We start from the raw sequence: 21,024 nt of genomic DNA on the forward strand, positions 1-21,024 counted from the left end.
TTTAAAATCAAATCTACCGACACAAACCCGACTGATCGTCATCTAACACAGAAACAATGGCATTTTTACAGGCTCTTTGATGAGAAAATGTGCGGATTCATGTCATATTTTGACGTCAGTTGCTGCTCAGGAGAAAAAAAAAAAAAGAGAAATATCATAAATGACTCATGCCTCTGCCCGCAATTGTTAAAAAACGTTTATTGATTCAACAGATCAGATAAAGTCCTGCATGAAAACAAAGCACTGTAACCGGGCGTGCGATGCCCCGGAAATACAGCGCAGACAAAATATCAGAATACACAAAAAGAGGATCATTTGGCACACACACACACACACACACACACACACACACACACACACACACACACACACACACACACACACACACACACACACACACACACACACACACACACACACACACACACACACACACACACACACACACACACACACACACACACACACACACACACACACACACACACACACACACACACACACACACACACACACACACACACACACACACACACACACACATTATCCAAGCAGACAGAAATCGTTTCACACCAGCGTCAATCGTGCAGTGAATCTGACAGTTTGTGAGGACAATAAGTGCTTAAAAACCTTATTGCATTAATATTATATTCAAACTGCTGAAAGTAATTTCTCCTCTTCTTTAAGGAAGACTTTAAATATGGCATCATCATTTACTGTACAAATGAGGCGTTGTTCCCAGCCTGAAATCAGACGATATTTACATGACAGTATCATTTAAGTTGCTTGGAAAATAGAGTCTGAAAATGAATCGTCAGCATCTAAATGTCCCTTGATTGGTCATATTTTCTTTTTCGTGTAGGAAAAAGAACATCCCAAAAACATTGTGGCTGTGCAAACCTTTCAGCAAAAATAAGTAGCAAGTGTGGGAATTTTAGAGAAGAAAGAGGAAAATAAGGAGAACATTGTATTTTTACATCATCACCTGTCGAAAAACAAGCTGCTGGACATTCATGGTGCTGATTCAACCATTTTCCCATTTTCAAAATCATAAAGTGAGTTTAAAAAGTCTTTTATTTTCTTCCTGAGAAAGTCGTGGGAGTAAATAACAGTTTTCTTTTTCCCTTTGCCATCAACATTAGAATCTGAGAGAAGAACACAAGGTGGCGTTAAAACAGAAGTCAGACTAACTCTGCAGAAATCAGTTTTCCCGCTGATGTTAATGACCCGATGCTCGTCTGCTTACCTCCCTCTCACGCGCTCTACCGGCCGCCGTACAGGTGGATCTTGGCGAACGAAACAGTCTCGTCGTAGTTCTTGTGGCCCTTCTCATAGATGACAAAGATGTACTTCCTGTCCTCTGGAGAGCCGCTGTCCAGCGACGTGATGCTGGAGTAGCCGCTGGGCCCCGCCCATATCTGCGCCGCTTTTTTCACCCAAGAGTTGCCGTTAGTCAGCGACCAACGTAAGGTCATGTTAATTCCTGAGGGGACGAGGCAAGAAGTTAGTATGATGTAATGATGATGATCTTTTTTAATGTAAAAAATACTCTGCTATGATAAATCTTTTGTTTAACATGGTTTTCCCACTAGGGAAGACATAGTGGTATGGTGGTGAGCACTGTCGCCTAACAGCTAGAGGGTTTCTGGTTCAAATCCTGGCTGGGGCGGCCCTTCTGTGCATGTTCTCCCCGTGTCTGCATGAGTTTTCTCCAGCTTCCTCCCACAGTCCAAAGAAATGCACATGTTACATTAATCGATGAATCTAAATCGCCCGTAGTTGTGAATGTGAGTGTGAAAGGTGAATGGTGTGAATGTCTGTCTCTCTTTGTCTCTACGTGTCCTGTGTTGGACTGGCGTCCTGTCCAGGGTGTACCCCGCCCGATGTCGGCATCATGCGGTAAGAGAGGGGGTCATTATATCCAACATATACTTTTACTGTGGATAGTTGAGTACATTTTGCTGATAGCAGTTTCGAACTTTTGAATGCAGGACTTTTAATTGTAACTGTATTTCTACAGAATAGTATTGTAAGTTTTATTCCCCCACAGTGGAGCATCAGTGACCAGAGTCAGGAAGGAAGAAGAGGTTGTGTCTCTTACTGTGCTGCTCATTGGAGGGGTTGGTGAAGTAGAGCACTCCGTCTTTCTGCAGAGCTCCAGCCGCAACGGCAGGATCCACCAGCTCGTAGTCAAAGGTCAGATCATCGATGGGCAGGGTCTCCCCACCGTCATGGCTGCGTACCACCACACGACACCGACAGTGGTAGTTGTACTGGTTCCTCACGTTGATGACGATGCTGCCGTCCGTCATCTCAACCGGCTGTGGAGGGTCAGAAAAGAGTATCGAATGTTCTGTGATTTAAACATGAATTACCTGGTATTTGATTCATTATGTCACCTTGGGATCACTGCAGGGATCATCACTGCCAGTTTTATATTTACTTTTTACAGCTGCATTTATTTTGGCCACTAGAAGGCAGAAGAACGCCACAACAAGCCGACAGATGAACAGACATAATGCATCACTAGTATTTAGCCATATTGATCAGATTTACGTGTAAATAGTCACTCTCCTTTAAGCTTTCTTTGTTATTTTACACCACTAACTCAACTCCTCTTTTAATTGCTAGAAAAATATGAGGTGAGGCTATAACACGAGGGACGGGTCGTTCAAAAGTGACCCCAATGAGGGCATCGGCAAGAAAAAGTTAACTTTTTTTGCAGACTTGATGAGAATATGACCCACAGTGAAGAATTTCCAAAATTAAAATATTTGGATGCTTTGTTGCTGTCATAAGAAGTTCTCACTATTTGGGAATTAACAGGATTTACAGGAATAAACAGGAATAAACCTGAAAATTATAAAATTGAAGGTTGGCCCTTAACAAAGGTTTTAAATACAGAAGGGGAAAATATATTTTAGCATAATCTTGACTTAAAGAACGAGCTTTCATACAAGTACACTTGAGAATATCTATGCATCTATGCTATTCTTCCATCACATGCACAGGTGATTTAAATGTTGAATGGGGTGTTGAGGGGGTGAGGGCTCTTGTAATTTATAATTTTGACTTTTTAAATTGTTTTCCTCGAATGGGTGTGTGTGTGTGTGTGTGTGTGTGTGTGTGTGTGTGTGTGTGTGTGTGTGTGTGTGGGGGGGGGGGGGGGGTATTTTACTCAACATTCATGTTTTTGTTGTCCAATAACAGAATTAATTGTTAAATAAAGTAACTATAACTTGATAAAGTTCTACTTACAAATAAATCTGTTTAAATCTTTTGTTTTTTAATTGCATTATTTTGCATTCATTTCTGCCTGTCTATGTTTGGATACGATACAGTTCATTTTACTTACCCCCAATTTCCAGTTAATTCCCATAATTCCCATGGAAAGTCTCCAATTAGGAAATTTCTCCAGAAACTTACCACCGCTTTTCAACCCTACAAACACTACAATGGTATTGTAGTACACTAAAACGGCACCTATGGCACCGTTAACTGACCCTACAGTGAGCGGTCGAAGAAGATGTGACCATCCCGTACCTGGCACTCGTCAGGGTTGAAGTCTTGCGCTTTCTTCTTCTGGTTGTAAGGGATGCTTTTCAGCGCGGCACCGTTGTACCAGTTACGTCCGTGGTCATCACTCAGGATGCAGAAAACTCCGTCTCCTTCTATTGTCCCGTGACCACAAACCACCAGCCTCCCCTTCGCTGGGCTGTAGCGCTTCTGTGGAGCAAAGACACACAAAAAAAACCCCACAGTAAACAAAGATGCAAACTTGATTCTTAAACACAAACTACATTCATTCTGAGAATACAATAAGATAAAAAAAGTCTTTAATGAGCAGAAATTCAGGTAATTCAGCAGCACTCAGACAGAAATATGTTCAGATATATAGAGAAAGTAAGAAATAAACCATTATAAAAATATATAAAAATGTGAATAAAACTAGAAACTAGAGCAATTACAGTCAAAATAACAATAGTAACAACACCCTTACAACAGTAAGGTATGTTTAAATAATTAGACTCAGTGTTTTGTTATAATATAGAAATGAATAATGCAATAAAACAGTATTAATAAATAAACATAATATAGCACAGGTTTTAAAAATAAAAACAAAAGTTCGCTTTGTGTTACAAACATTAAAGTATAAACCTTAAACAGATTTACTGAACGCAAAATAATACATCATTCATGAGTGAATGAGTTCAAAGTAATTAGAGCTGCATTAGTCGATTCATTAGTTGTCATCAATTAAATTATATTTTATATTATATTTAGATAATTGGTTTGTATCATTTCTTAAAAGTGAAACAGTCAAAATGATCTGATTTCAGCTTCTTATGACACTAAACTGACAATGAAAATAATCGTTTGCAGCCTTAAATGACACTTAGTGTTTGTCTGTAATAATACAGGAATAATACAGAAATGTAATTTTAAGTATATCATGTATTAAAACATAAAAACAAACGTTTTGCTTCATGTTATCAAGATTAAAGTAAAAAAGAGAAATCTCAGATTTACACAGACGTTTGCTTTGGAAGAAGATAATTCTACGTTCAGAGTAAAGTGCCACTGCCGGCTACAGAAACATCAAAACCTCATGAAACAAACATGACAATTATCCCTACGACAGAAGGTTCAGTGTCCTAAAAACTGTCAGAAATCAGCTGAAACAGCACAGCTCGTAAAAGCTCCAGCCTGCAGATGCTCGGCTGTGCTGAGAGATAAGCAACTCATTTGCACAATTACAAAAACCCTCCAATTATATAATGACTTCAAAGGCACGTGTTTGTTTAAAGAGGCCAAAAATAAAAAAGCTCCGGGTGCAATTTATTCAACTAATAGGCCACAATAGAGGTAATTAAGCAGATTTAACCCAAACACAGCTGAGTGTATTATCATCTTCTAAACAAACTGATGTATAATGTAACTGTGACCCCGCACACTTCTCTTTCTATCACATACAAAACATCAGTACCAATAAATGTGAGAAGAGTCTATCAATAACAATAAAACAGGCTCTACAATATCATCTCATCTTCAACCTCTTATCCGGGGTCGGGTCGCGGGGGCAGCAGCTTTAGCAGGGGACCCCAAACTTCCCTTTCCCGGGCCACATTAACCAGCTCTAACTGGGGGATCCCGAGGCGTTCCCAGGCCAGTGTGGAGATATAATCTCTCCACCTAGTCCTGGGTTTTCCCCGAGGCCTCCTCCCAGCTGGACGTGCCTGGAACACCTCCCTAGGGAGGCGCCCAGGGGGCATCCTTACTAGATGCCCGAACCACCTCAACTGGCTCCTTTCAACGCAAAGGAGCAGCGGCTCTACTCCGAGTTCCTCACGGATGGCCGAACTTCTCCCCCCTTCTCCCTAAGGGAGACTCCAGCCACCCTCCTGAGAAAACACATTTCGGCCGCTTGTACCCGCGACCTCGTTCAGTCCGACTCTAATTAATAGAAAGAATAACATTAAAACTCCATATAATAATCTATTATGTAACCGTCATTGCAAACACTTGAAAAAAAGGTGTTTTATATTCGTCAGTCCTCTTCTTCAGGGTCCATCGTTTCCCTGTTGGTCAGTTTCAACTTGTGACTTCTGTTCCTCTTTGTGGCTCGTTTGTTTCGATAAAATGTGCCAACTACAACGATCTGTAGGTGCTGATTATTTTGTGCCTTGGCCTAAAAAGGGGACGGATCTGTTTTGTTATAAGAGCAGAACGACCCACCTTAGTTTGTAGCAGCGTCTCCGACTTTCCTGATTAAGTCACTTCAGGCTTTAAGTCTGTTTCAGTCGAATACTTTTATTTTCCAACAAACAGTTCACTTTATTTTGTCAGACTAATGTACTTTAAGCTGTTATACTGAGTTTTTTCCACTATAAGACGCGCTGAGCTTGAAACTCATATTATATATTATTCAAATTTTATTTAAAATTACAACTTTGGCTTCAAACGATTATGAAAACATGATAATTGAGATAAAACGATTATTGTGCCACAGTCCATTAAAAACATTGTCTTGTGTTTTGGATCAGCGGGGTGCTTTCGCCCGTTTTTGCTGAGTTACTGACTAGAATATGAATTAAGTTTACCAAAATATTCTATATATTCAGAGTTTTATTGAGTCGTGCACTACAGCCTATTTGATAACATTTATTTTGGTCTAATTTATGAATTCTTTATATTTATGATGAAAGGAATAATAGTATTAATTATCATTTATATTACTTATTAACTAATTGAATCATTTTCATGAATTGAATATTTATGTTTGGAAGTGCACTAAAGCTACAACATAGTTGATTCTATTTATTTTGATCTAATTAATTTGTATTAATTAATTAATTTTATATTATTTATTTTAACGCATATACATGTTTGTATATTATATATATTTCGTAAAACTTTCTTAAAATTTTTTTGGGTGAATTACATTTTAAAGTAAAAAAAAAAATCCACTGTTAAAGACTTAAAAAAAAATAATTAATGGTGTTAAATGATCTCAATATTGACCAAAATAACTGACTTTCTTTCCTGATTGAGCCGCCCGGGTTAAACCAGAACTAAGACAGTTTTCACTTCTTAATTTGACATAATAATGCAGTTTACACTTCTTCTTTCATGAGGTTTCATGAAGTTAAAACTGCATTTGTGAACCAGGCTGGGTCGAGAAACAGAATGACTCAGCTGTGACAAAGGTGCGTAACCTCATATCATAGTAAATGTAAATCTCACGCCTGTAATCCTCACTCGTACGTTTATCACAGTAAAACCGATGTGACATTGACGCAGCATGAAGGTAATTTATGTTACATTTTAGCCGACTTTAAAGCAATAAAAGCAGCTCAGCTCCTCATTATATTGGCTCGTTCTCTCACCTGGATGCCGAAGCCCGGCCCTGGAGCAAAGTTTTTCACTCCCAGCTGCACTGAGAGGTTTTTGGGCGAGCTCCAGCTGAGGCCGTCATCCACGCTCTGCACCATCATGGTGCTGGACGGGCTGCAGTGGTACAGGTGGAAGCAGACGGAGTAGACCAGAATCACCGAGCCCACTTCCTCGTCCACCACCACCGAACCCAGGTTCAGGCCATCCGCCGTGGCGCCGTCGTCCACTATGAAGGCGGTCGGGGCCCAGGTGGCTCCTGGAGGAACACGACAGGGTTCAGACACAAATCCTGACGACTTTTACGCCAAATCCAAACATTTTAATGCTTATTTAAGAACATAGTTTTAAGTTTTCTGGTTCCTCAAGTTTCCACTCACAGACCACAACATGTCACAACATCAGTTTTCAACATCGGATTCTGTTTTTGTCTCTTTCTGTTCCTGCGTAAACACTGTTTTTTTGGTAGGGTTTTATACATTTTGTGAGCGTTTTGTGTTTTTTGTCTACCTACAGAGTATTTGTATTTTGTTGTATCTACTTGTTTTTGGGTAAATATGGTGCTCTTTTTTAATTTTCTGAATAATAAATGTAAAGCTGCACAGTGTCCCTTGACAGATAAAAATCTAAAGAAGTAAATAAAAGAATATATTATAATGTGCACAGTCATTTTTGGACTAAAACAATCATTAATACTTTCACATTACCATAATATTAAAGCTTATTGCTATTATCTTAATGTACAGTGTCCTAGTGTGCACAACATATCCTTGCTTCTTTTTTTTTTTTACATAGTTTTAAAACTTGGTTTCATAAACCTGTGTTACTACTATAAAACCGAGCTTCAAGCCAACTTTCAAATGTATTTGTCCCTGAGGGGCAATTGCTTTTTGCAGCGAGACATAGACACAAAGCAATAAAGTTCAGTTATCACGGGTGGACCATCGTAGAATTTATAAAGCGCTGAATTTCAGGACATCGATTACAAGATTGTTTTACAACAATCAGCTTCTCTCTTCAAGCAGTTGTGTTAGTTTTCGTGTCACAAACTGCAGAGATTCACGTGTAAAATCCTGTCAGAAAAGCCTCTTAAATAGAAAATGCACCTCTTCCTTTTTTACACATCACGTCAGTGTGAATGTAAAGTATTTGGTGTTTTTGTTGTGATGCTTTTATAATACTCTGACGTTCTGTGCGTTTTAAATCTCCCCCTGTAGACTTGTGACGACTCTTTTAGTGTGTGTGTGTGTGTGTGTGTGTGTGTGTATCTGGCTCTTGTGGTCGTCCTCGCCTTTGTCCGTGGAACGCCGCATTGCGAGGAACTTTGCTCCAAAATCTCCGGCCCCAAACTTCCTGGCCTCTGCGAAGGCCAGCAGGCTTCCTTTCGGGGTGAAGGTGAGCAGCGGGATCCTGTAGGTGCTCACCTGCCCTTGGGCGCCGCTCACCCACAGCAGCTGCTCGTCATACAGCAGAGGGTCGATCTGGACACGAGACACAAAACGAAGGGGAATAGATCTTAAAGTAAGAAAAATGTGACTGGAACTAATGATTATTTCATTGTGTTTGAATCTATTAAATCATAATGAATAAATTAGTATTTCCTCCATTAATCGATCGATTGTTTGGTTTGTAAAAAATTTGAAAATAGTGAGAAATGCGTCGAAATTACCTAAAGTGTCCAAAGTGACACCTTCATAATGTTTGTCCAACAACTTCAATTTATTTCAGACATGTCAAAAAAAGAATACAAAATATAAAAGTATACAAAATTAGATTAGTTTGACAAATAAGAGCAAAAAACTGTAACAACATATATACAATTAATTTAAATTTACTTATTTAACCCACTTTTTCACAATTCAGTGATTGCTGAAATCTGTATCTTTTATCTACTATATGAACAATTTGTAAATCTAACTATACAATAATAAATCTTATACAATTTTATAAATAACATATATTTTATAAATATAATATAATGTGTACGCCTAAATGCAGGATTAAATGTATAAATAAATAAAATTAAAAATGGATAAATACATAAATAAATAAATACATGTCTCAATAAATAAATGCATGAATAAATGTATAAATAAATACAATAATATATGTGTAAATAAATAAATGCATGAATAAATACAAAAATAAATGTTTCAATAAATAAATACATGAATAAATAAATGTATTAATAAAACAAATAAATGATAAATAAATTTAATTTAATTATTAATTATTCATTTATCTATTCCTGTATTTATTCATACATGTATTTATTTATTTAATTTAATGTTTAGTCCTCCATAACTTCTTCAAACACTGAGTATAAAAAATTAAAAGGCTGGACAAAATAACAAAAACCTGTTACAGCCTGAATAAAAGCCCATTTGATCACTGAAATCAAGCCGAATCAACATAATAAATCTCCAACAACAGGAGTAATGTGTTGTGTTGTGGTGTATTTGTCTGATATGTTGTTTACTGTACCTGACTGGGGCTGGAGGACCTGCAAACACAGAGAGACACCCCAGAAAACAGCAGTAGTGACAGGAAGAGCCGGCTCCCGGACTCCATGTTCGGTCCTCACACTTTCTTCTTTAGTCAAAAGATGAATTAAATAAAGTTAAGTTCAAATAAAACCACAAAGACAAACAAAAACCCAGAGATACACAAGGCGGAAGTGCTCTCCTCAGCGACTCATCCAAACTCGAGCGTTCAGCTACTAAATCATGTGACCATGACTACCGGGACCACCAAAATAAAACCGGAAGTGACGTATATTTCAAATGATTTTTATTTATTTATTTTTATTGCACAATCAAAAAAAACCATACGTCATAATCAAGATAATACAAGTTATATGCAATATAAACAACCGAGCAAGTGACATCAATACCCGGAAAAGAGAATAATAAATAAAAGTAAACAGATTACGACACAAAGCTAAATATTAACAAATTAAATTAAATTAAATGCTGAAATAAAATGTGTATAAATATTGAATAGTTAATAAATAAACAACAAAAATATATAAAACTTCAAATTATATAATGACATTTGGTATTTGTGTAATGTAATTGTGTTTTTATATGGTTTTTATTTGATATATATCGAGTTATCTGTCCTTTATATTATTTATATCATTATTTTATTTGATTTTAATTCACACAGTTGTTATACACGTTTCTTATGATACATATAAAATGAACTTAATGAACTGAATTAATAAAGAATCAGAATCAGAATCAGAAAACCGCAGACGGGGAAATTTGTTTGTCACAGCAGCAACAGAATATTACAAGCAGGAACATATTACAACATAAGATAAAATGAGATAAAAGATAAATGATTTTTAAACAATAGCAAAAATAAGCAATAAAGTTACATTTAAAAAGGGAAGAAATAGAAATAGACATATATACATATTCACATGCATTGTCAAAATAACAGTTGTTTGACATGTGTCCTGACCATTTTAAATTATTATTCATTTATTCTAGATTTTTAGAATTATTTTTTAATTAGTTATAATTAGTTGTACTGGCTATTCTATATCATTTTGAATCATATTTCTATATAAAATAATGTCCCTTATGCAGCCACTAAATGATGTTTGTTGTTTGTTTGTTGAAAGACGATTAAGGCACATATGTCTGTCTTTGTGTCTGTCTTTGTCTTTCTCTGTCCATTTGTCCTTCTTTTCTCTCTTTCTCTCTCCTTTTCTTCCTCCCCAACCGGTGCAGACAGATGTCCGTCCTCCACAGAGCTGGGTCTGTCCCACGTTCCTGCCTGTTATAGGGAAGGTTTTCGTTGCCACCGTACTCTACGGGGGAATTGTTGGGTCTATGTAAATCATAAATAAGTCATAAAGTGTGGTCTTTACCTAGTTTGTAAAGTGTCCTGAGATACTTTTGTTATGATTTGGCACTATAGATAAAATTGAATTGAATTGAATTAAATATACATGAACTAAATAAAACAATATGCCCTGTGATTAAACTCCACATCTAATGAACCACTTACTTCATGTTTATAACATTTCTTCAGATCAGCTGGGGAAAGAATTCATGTTTTGTCTTTACATTTTGCTGTAGGCATGAATAAATGCTGTCAGAAGGAAAAATTTTATGAATTTCAGTTGATTTAAGCATTTAAGTTTCTGGTCATGTTCAATTATTACCATAAGAGCTTTATGCTAAATACACTGTACAATATTCATCCAGACGGGGGCAGAATTTTCCTAAAAAACACACACCAGCCACCCACAGTGTTGTCATATATATATGTCACACTGTATAAAGTCCATGTGCCAATAAAGGAAGTCTCATTTAAAGAAAAGTAGATTCACTTGTAAAATGCATTCGTAGATTTCCATCCAGTATCTTCACAACTGCAGTACAAGAGAAAAGTGTGTATGGATTTGTGTCTCTCTTATGACCCATGTGATCCACAACCAGACTTTATGAGTTAATGTGTGACAGTTCCAGGCAAGCAAGCTGCGACAGGATGACAAACGATAAACAAACTCAATAAAAGGCCGCCTTCATATAAAAGCGTTCACCCTCCTTCTGGTGTTGAGTTGAGAACAGCAAACCACATTCCTGTAGTCTAATCATGAGGCCGAGCTGATCTGAGTCACATGCAGAGAGAGAGAGAGAGAGAGAGAGGGAGAGAGAGAGAGAGAGAAAGACGTCTGAAAGAAACTTCCCTGCTGATACACATCTGAGACCAACAGTATATTGTTGCTTTCAAGGGATTTTCATATTTGGAAATGTGACAGTACAGGGCCGAGAAGGGATTACAATCGTCACAGCGTTGTGGACATCATGGGCTTTCATCTAAAATGCAGGTTAGATGTGTTTGATCATATGAAATGTGGACTTTCTAGTTTAATTCATGTTGGTTTCGTTTCACAACTTCACAGTCACAAAGGTGAGCTGAGGGTTTTTTTTGTTTTTAAAGATTTTAAACAAACATTTGAAGACAAATAAATGTGACATATTACGTCCAATGAGAGATTCAGTTAAGATTAAAACAAAAATTCAAAAAAGAGCTTGGGAAATGTTTATTTTGTCTTCTGAAAATACTCCTTAAATAGACACACATGCAATACGGTTCAGTGACACAACACAAGTCAGGAAAACGGACAAGATGTAATTTTAAGATAAGGGTGAGTTCAGCTTTTACTGATAAGCTCAAGATGTCAGTGCTGTTTCCTCTGATAGTGAGATTCTGCTGCCTGTGAACACAGACCTGTGTGAACTGAACTATTGTATGGTTTCTTTTTCTCCTCTTAAGCAGGTGCACTGCAAGAAGATAAATGATAAATGGGACCAGAGTGTGACTTTATTTTCATGTAAGGAAGTGAAAATGAGAGTGCAGATAAAGGCACAGAGGAGGATGGACTGAGAGGGATTAGGCCCTAACATTACAACCGCAGCACAACTGAGTTTTCACACTTTGGTGCTAAAATGTGGTTCGTCACAAGCATGCAGGCGGGAGTACAAGGTGGAAAGAGACCCAGGGAGAGTGCTGGTTTTGGCTGTAAGTGGCGTTTTATTTAGTTTTATCACAAGAAGTGTGTTAAGGAGGTGCGGCGTCATGACCAACTCTTATCCTCTATTAACAGACTGCACTGCCTTGATACAACATGACACGCTGGACATTTTACTCTAAAGGCAGCAGAGATACCAGCAACTCTAAAGGCTCATTAAAATTCAAATTCACTTAAATCTACTCCTCTAAACTGAATCTACCGAATAAGAGGATAAAAGCCACTTAATGCTCTGCCTCTGCCAGCAGATAACACCATGAGGATGACACTGCTGTAAAGTAAAGGCCATCAGCACTGAAAGCAGAAGTGATCCGGTTTCCTGCAGGTTTTGAGACTTTCTGCCTTTCTTTGAATAGACTGTGAACGTGTTTGTCAGAGATAAAGGCTGTGGTTCATCTGAAGGGCTTTTAAGGAATAAATGACTGCTCTGCTTCTTAGTTAGGACAGTCAACCTGTCAACCAAACTGTCAATCATGTGAGCTCAAGTAGCCTTATACCTATAATGATGACAAACTGGAGCCTGGGTTATTTCATAATTAGCAATATTTAGGCTGCTTTGGTTAACGCTCGTAACAGTTACTCGATGGAGTGACAGAAGCTTGATGTTTCAACCATTTTTAACCACTTTTAGCTAATGCAACTTTTTAATCATCCCTTTTAGCTAACTAGGCCTACTTCAACTGTTTATTCGTCACTTATTTGCTAAGTATTTCAATTGTTTGTCCGTCACTTTTTGCTAACTGTTTTAACTATTTATTCATCACTTTTACGTCACTGCTTCAACTGTTCATCTATTTAGCTAACTATTTCAATACGTTAGCTAAACATTTACTGATTATTCATTACTTTTATCTGACTACTTCAACCATTGATTCATCACATTAAGCTAACTATTTTAACTGTTTATCCATTTAGCAATTTCAATGGTGCTATTTCAACTGTTTATCCATCACTTTTAGCTAACTATTTCAACGTCTCTGCTCACTTGGTAAAGCTAACCCGTTTTGGTGTCATCCCTCATCCACTGCCTTTGCTGATTTAATTTAGCATTTTGTTAGGGTTAGAGGTTATGGTTAGGGTCAGGGTTGTGGGGTAGCTAGAATCTTCATAGACCTATTTAACGGGGAATTCAGCACTGATTGTGGAAAAAATAGCAGACAAAGCAGGGAACATAGGAACGCTCCTCTAGTTTTCACGCACTCCTAATTGAAACACAGGGTTTTAACTGACTCAGCATGATCTTGCTGGTTATTGCATATTTACTAGTTAATTAGTTGAGCCTCCCACGTAACCCCTGATAGCTTCCGATACCCAGAGGTGTGTCTATGGTTGGGATACTTATATGATATAATGTTAGGAAACACTTCTAGATAAATAAAAGTACCTCGACTATGATGAAATATGCTGCATCACCAAGTTCCTCCCAATACATACTCTAATTTCTCCTGAGTTGATTATGTGTCAGCTTCTTGTGTATCAGTCACATGAATAATGTTCTAGCTCAGCTTTCGACCTCTGCTTCAGTCCTTTTTCTTGTGATCACAAGATCCTCTTTTGTTCTGACTTTAAATGAAAGTTTCCGGGTCTTAGGGCTTAAAGGAATTTGGGAATTTCCAGTTTTTCAGAGATTATTTTAACCTTACTGATCTCACGCTCTGTTTCTTCTTTAGGACGTGGTTACCTCTGAGATGATGGAGGACAAGAACGGAGTTTGTCATGTGATGGAGGAGAGTGAAGTGGACGAGCAAATCAGACAATCCAAAGCTCAGCCACAGCAGACCAACAACAGTACCAGCTGGTCAAATGGTAAATTAGTGGCTTCTTTACTTTTTATTTAAACTCTTTATTCACCTATATTTATAAGATGTTAAGTAGGACTCACCTGGGCTTTACCTACACATAAACCCTGCATATGTAGATTGTATTGTATAGCATACAGGTTCAGCATACTACTTTTGTTTTAATGCTTATTGTATACTGTTGTGTTATAAACCGCTGCTGTGAAGCTTTTGACACAAAGACCCTCGTAGTGTCAGTAGCTGATGTAATAGTATGTAATAAAAGGCAAACAAACTTCAATGTATTTCATCAATCTAACCTTTGTCCAAATAGTCGTGTACAGAGATTTAATTACTTATTCACTGCGTCTTTCTGACTTTCACCCTGAATTAATCTAGAAAAAGTTTTGGAAACAAACATTAAGTATTAAACATTTTCCCTGCAGTGCGTGTTACAGTTTGTGTCACTGAAGTATAACAGATCAGTGCTCTTATTTTAAATTGCCTCATGACTAACCACACTGCACCAGTATTTCTTCAACATTAGAGGCATTACCCCCGTGTCATCACCATAACATCACGCTCACATGCTTTAGAGCAAAGTGAACAGACATGCAAAGATAGTACTCACCATAAAGCATATAATATAATTGTTACGCATGGAAACTTTGTATGTTTTGAACGATATTTGGCTGCACAGCATGAGGTTGTACGGACTGATTCATGTTACGTCAATGAGATTTGAGGGGTTATGTATACTTGATTGCCCCTAAGTTGTTTTTTTGTGTGTATGTTTAACAGAACAGCTACTTTTCAACATGTAGGTGTAGTGTATATTCTTGTCACACTTCTATTTCCAGCATTTATGTAATGATGATCCTGTCCCGCTCTCAGGTCAGTGTGTTGTGGCGATGCCGAGCTGTTCGATGCTCAACCCCAGCTTTGATCTGTCTCTGTGCCGTGCCAAACTGGAGAGTAATGGCTTTCAGGTCAGTCTGACCCTAACTACTGTGACACTGCAAAATCAGATATCTTTACTTTAATGTGTGTTTTAGGTTGTTCATTTGTTTGTTTGTTTAGATTCCAGTCAGAGACATGGAGGCTCCGCTGAAGGCCGCTCTGGACGTTCCCTCAGTCAGGAGATACATGGCTTTCAATTCAGCTCTCTTCCACTTTATATTGGCACCGGTACGTCCTCCTTCACCCCTTTTCTTTTACTTCTCTGTCGTGCTTTTATACTTTTTTTCTGGTTGTGCCACTTTACTTCAAGAGAGCACCTGAGGACCATAAAGTTTGGGAACTTGCAAGAAAACAAAACAAACAATGGTTAAAATCAAAAGCAAAAGAGGCCTAAATATACAGCCGTTCCTTCCCAAGTGTATTCCATAAAACAACGAAAGAGTGTCACTATGGGACTCTTCCTGTTTGATAAACACCCAATTCCAGCTTATAACACAGGCTTTCTGGTAAAGCCTTACATGTAAGCCAAGATAGTGCTCATAACAGCATCCAGGGTCACTGTTTTAATGTAAGTACTCTTAATGTGTAAAATCAGACTTCTTTAAAACTGCTCATATGCTCGTTGCTGCATACACAGGACTCAGGATGTTTTGCTCCACAGCTGGAGTGAGGAGGCAATTAGCCTAGCTTAGCATTGAAGCAGGAATAAAAGGGAAACAGCTAGACTGGCTCTGTCCAAAGGTTAAAACAATAATGTATTTTTTTAAACGTATAACATGCTTAAACACATTTCTATATGACAAGATAATAGTGAGTTTCAGTGATGCTGATAAGCTCATTTGTGAACTTTGGACAGAGGCAGGCTTGCTGTTTGTCTGATTTCAGTCTTTATGCTAAGCTAAGCTAACGGCCTCCTGCTCTGTGGCTCATGTACAGCCATGTTGGCGACCTGCTGTCTCTCAAAACATCCTAATTAATATTTGCTTAATCTCTCGCTCCACCAGGTGCTGTATGTGGTTGTGTGGTGCGCCGTGTTCTCCTCCCTCCACCTCTACATCACTGTCAGTGACTACTGGGTCCTCTGCCTCTCTGTCAGCCTGGTCTCCATCTTCCTCACCACTGCCATCATCTTCGTCCTCCACTACAGTAACAAGGAGGTAAAGAGGGGGTCTGTTACCAAAAAACAAACGAGTTTACAGTTTACATCAAACTATAATGATCATACATCAGAGTTTTGGATTCATCTCAATATTCCTTTAAATACAGTACTAACCCGAAATGTGACATGCTTGTTTGTTTGTTTCTGTGTCAGATCAACATGAATTTAGATGTTCGGTTAATCCAGGTGAATGAGAGGATGGTGAAACACAAGCTGCTGGTGGCCGTGGCTGACTGGGTGCAGTCGTGCACTGGAAACATGCAGGTAGTTCTTATAAAATCCCCTGACACTCATGAGTTTCCATATCTGCCAGAAGAGTCCTAACCTCACTGTCCATGCTTATCTTGTTGGACTGATACGCAACTTTTAGTGTTTCTTAATTTCATCTTTTTGTGCCGTTATGCCTTTGTTGGAAACATTTTCCGGGAGCACAACATGAAGATGAAACAACATTAATATGATGACGAAGAATGATTTAACAATGTGACAATTAATTAGCTATCTATTGGTCTAAATACATAAGGATTAATAAATGATCCAAATCAAATATGCGGTTCTTTATCACTGCACCACACACCCAAGTGTATAGATGTTTTGTGCTTCACTTTATAGACTTTTCCACAAAATGTATTCTGACATATTTAGTATCTTCTGAAACTTTAGGATATCTACTACAATGTAAAGTTAATTTTCTGGATTTGTGGATTTTGTTAAATATCAGAGTCCGTTTTATTGACCACAGAGTCTGCAACAAGGAAAAGTTGGGACTGAAATGGTTTTCTCACGCAAGCCTCAGCAAACAGCACAAAATCAATCTTAATTTAAGGGAATAATTTTTTTAATTTCCCTCGGGATAAGTAAAGCTTCTTGAATCTTGAATCTTGAATAGGTCTATGTTGCAATATGACAAAGAAAAGGTAGTAGAGTATGTGTATAAAATAAAAAAAGAAGATTTTATTCATAGGAAAACGTGAAGGTCAGTAATATATAATAGAAATGTTAATACTATATTACTCGTACTGAAGTGCATCTCCACTAATCATGCAGGAGTAAAGAGCTTAATGTGATCAATAAAAGAGTTTGAGGTGGTGATTCTTTGGTCTATATTATTTTGGCAGCCACTGATGTTGTTGTTTTCGTCTCTGTGTCTCTCCACAGCTGTACTTTGTGTACTGGGACATGTCCAGCTGTCTGAGGGCACTGACTGAAACTTTAGAGGAGCGCAGCTTTGTCACCAATGAAACCCAGGTGAGAGGGAGTACATCTGTCCCTCTGTTTGTTCTCTTTGTGTTATCGACTTTTCTCGAGCTTCCATTGTTTTTCCTCCCCCTCAAAATCAATGGAAACATAATTCTAGCTGATGTTGAGGATATTAATTTCCATATCTTCTGGCAAACAGAAAGATAGTGTCACATTTCATAGCTTCCATATTTGCAGTGTCGTTTAAAACGATCAATGTCACACAGGACAAACTGAAGAGGAAAATGTTGCATCTCGTCCTCGTGACCGAGGATACGGCTGTTGACCCTGAGGTTGGAGGGTCAGACGTGGAGCAGGACTCAGATGAACAGAGGCCTCTGCTGAGACATGAGGACACAGGCTGCAGTACCTCACCCAGCCTGCAGGAGGGCGCAAAAGTCACCACCAACTACAGCCTCGTCCCTGATGCATCGCTACCTGCTCAGGTAAAGAGATGCAAGATGTCTTTTGTATTCAGGCCTGATATTGTTTTATGATGGATACATCAGAATTAGCTATGTGTTCTCTGATGCACAAAAAGAAATGACAGTGCATCTATCAAGAACTAGGGGGCTCAGACCTGCAAAAATCCACAACCGTCTCCTTGGTCCTGGGGGCAGATCTTATCCTACCTAACAAAACTCCACAGACTCCTGCAACTCTGTGTGGGAGTGCGAAGTTTGCTCTTTTGCACGTTAAATTATTTTAAAAACAGTTGACCAATTTTCTAGTCATGGAAAACACATGGGAAATGAGGGGGGAAGTATTTTTTTTTCCCCTTTAAGGGGTTTTAAATAAAAAAATGAAAGAAATCGAGACAAACACCTCAACATATCAATGTTTTCAACTGTTCTTGGATGCAAAAATGGCTCCTTTACATTTAATTGTAATTAATATGATGTATTATAATTGCATTATTCTATATATTTTGTCCTTGTGTTTTCTGTTTGTAACTATGCGTTGGGTTCTCCTGGTTAAATAAAGGTCATAATAATATTAATAACCTCTAAGTGTTGTCGTCTTTCTTTGCAGGCTAAAGCCCACCAGCTTCTGATGACCTACAGTGCAGCTTATGTGAAGCTGCTGGTGTCTGAGAGGCTGTCAGGACCGTCACAACCCCAGGGGAATCACTGCACCTCCGCCCCTCTCTGCCTCTGCCAGTACATCAAAAAGAAGATCCTCCGATAACAGAGTTGGTCAAACTCGGGTCGTGGAGGACTACACTCCAATTTAAAGGCTTTTGCTGTGCACCCATGCTTTAAGACAGACACGTAAGAGCATTTCCTCTGGAGCGAACACATTATGTTACCAGTTCAAGGACATTTTGATCACATGAAGGACCTGTTTTGAGCTTCACCCTCTTCATTATTTCTGTTTTTTAAGTCTGCGGGCTTCTGCACTGCTGTCTCCACGCCAGCTCTGCGTTTGTACCACCTGGATCCCCGTCAATTTTTTTCCAACAATTTCAGCACTCTGCCAAGCGCTGTCTGATCCAGCTGCTGTAAAACCATATTTGCACTCTTGTTCACATGGCAATCATAGCCTGAGTCACTGCGGTTTAAAATAATTGCACAAGTAATAAATAATCATGTTATTTAGATTCTACAGTTTTTGCCTTTTGTGATTGAATTGAAGGCACTGGTGGAAAGTGTGAGGTTTTCTATCATTTTGTTACGATATATTTCTACATTTCAGAGGAAAATACTAAAGTTTTTACTGCACTTTATTCTTCTGACACCTGTAGTTAGAAGTTACTTCATATATAAAGCTTTTACATAAGGACTTGTATGATAATCCTTTAAACAATACAACACATTGTTAAATATTAAACTAGTGATTTCCAGTATTTTTAGCTTGTGACTTTAACTATAAATGCGTCTTGTCGGCTCCGCCTCTTGTCACTTTGCGTTTTCAGCAGCTGCAGTTCATTCATTTGACGCCCAACGTCGTCAAATTTTATTCCCAGAAAATCAAAGATTATAGAGAAAAGTCCAAAACATTCATTCAGATATCTGTAGGAGAATTTCGTTTTTTCTTCTTTTCCAATCCCATTAATTAATTATTTCATTTTGTGACACTTTGGAGGGTCCCAGACCTCAGTTTGGGCACCACTCTTTCAGTCACAGGGGCCACTTCAAGTACATTCTTCTAATGACACCTCTGTACTCTCACTTAAGTAGGAGTTTGACTCTGCAGTGTTTTACTTAAGTCAAAGAACTACCACTATGTTAAAAAAAAGGTTTTATGCAACAGAATGAGAATGTTACATAACTTACTGTTACATAATTATTGTTATTTTATTAGATTTATGTGTATTTACAAATAGTTTATGTTTATGTTGCTGGACGTGAAGTGACTATTACATAATTTCTATATTTTGAGTAGTTGAATCTGTAACAATGCATCATATTTCATAAACAGATCAGGTGTTTTGTGTAAAATCTAAATCTGCAAAGTAACTGGTACAATAGTTCCCTTTGAAATGTAGTGAAGTAAAAGGTAAAATGTTTTGGAAATGCTCAATAAAAATACCTCAAACTGGGTACGGGACTTGAGTAAAAGCACTTAATTTAATTCCACCACTGGAGGATGAACACAGGACTTGATGGATTTTTTTTTTTGTTGGTACTTTTACTTTAGAAATGCATCTTCCCCCACTGCTTGGAGGATTGACAAGCGACGTGTAGACAAATACAACAGAAGCATGACGTAATAGAAAGAGATTCCCCTTAATGGAGCTGTGTAATGACGCTGAAAGCGGGTTAACACGAATCACTGGCTTCAGTTTCCTGATAAATCACCTCACATGTCAGCAACAGAACCAGTGTGTTCGTCTTTGTGCTGGCACACCTTTTGTTTGATGCGTGTTGATGTATTAGATATGCATTTGTGTGTGCATGGGGGCTGAGTTTCTCACATATTTCCAGCGATTGCCCATCAGTCCTGGTGCTGCGACTTAGATGACAGCCCAGCGAGAGAGCTGCAGGATGACACAAACACACACAGCAAGACAGCCAGCATGGTGACCTGGGGGATGCTGGGATTGTGTGATGGAGGAGAGAGGCATGCAGCGCGAGGCCAAGTTAAACGATCTCAGAGACGCTGGCTGTCCTCGGGAGGTTAAATGGCCATCTGTGATCCTGTACACACAGGCTGGCTGAGCTCCCAGCGCTAGTTTCTCCCTCAAACCTATTTTTTCTCTTGGCCAGATTGGTTGGGCCCATACTTCACCTTTCCACTGATATGATGTAAGGCCGCTTTAATCAGTCTGAGTTATATAGTGGAGTATAATCATCTGAGTCTGCAGCTCCTCTCTGCTTTATAGAGAGTAACAGCTCATTGTTCTGCTGTCAGCCCACAGCTTTACTGTTTGAGTTTACTCTCACCGCTCTCACAGCAGCGTTTTTCAGCTATAACGCTCTAAAAAAGTCATTTTACACAAACTG

The 21,024-nt window shown here is 38.3% G+C and overlaps 2 protein-coding genes across 2 annotated transcripts; one reads left to right on the forward strand and one right to left on the reverse strand.

Moving 5' to 3' along the window:
* Nucleotides 1-578: 578 nt before the first annotated feature.
* neu1 (neuraminidase 1) lies at nucleotides 579-9,595 on the reverse strand. Its single transcript, XM_083925264.1, has 7 exons — nucleotides 9,376-9,595; nucleotides 8,183-8,372; nucleotides 6,888-7,150; nucleotides 3,544-3,726; nucleotides 2,102-2,321; nucleotides 1,247-1,483; nucleotides 579-1,145 (listed from the first exon to the last, which is right to left on the reverse strand). Exons 1-6 carry the CDS (start codon nucleotides 9,460-9,462, stop codon nucleotides 1,263-1,265), a joined length of 1,164 nt encoding a protein of 387 aa, XP_083781390.1. The 5' UTR covers nucleotides 9,463-9,595; the 3' UTR covers nucleotides 579-1,145; nucleotides 1,247-1,262.
* A 1,976-nt stretch (nucleotides 9,596-11,571) lies between these two features.
* tmem268 (transmembrane protein 268) lies at nucleotides 11,572-19,922 on the forward strand. Its single transcript, XM_083925849.1, has 9 exons — nucleotides 11,572-11,737; nucleotides 14,113-14,248; nucleotides 15,115-15,209; nucleotides 15,301-15,408; nucleotides 16,185-16,337; nucleotides 16,493-16,603; nucleotides 17,498-17,587; nucleotides 17,806-18,024; nucleotides 18,611-19,922. Exons 1-9 carry the CDS (start codon nucleotides 11,732-11,734, stop codon nucleotides 18,764-18,766), a joined length of 1,074 nt encoding a protein of 357 aa, XP_083781975.1. The 5' UTR covers nucleotides 11,572-11,731; the 3' UTR covers nucleotides 18,767-19,922.
* The last annotated feature ends 1,102 nt before the right edge of the window (nucleotides 19,923-21,024 follow it).

Source organism: Echiichthys vipera (assembly GCF_963691815.1).
Source record: "Echiichthys vipera genome assembly, chromosome: 13".
NCBI lineage: Eukaryota > Metazoa > Chordata > Actinopteri > Perciformes > Trachinidae > Echiichthys > Echiichthys vipera.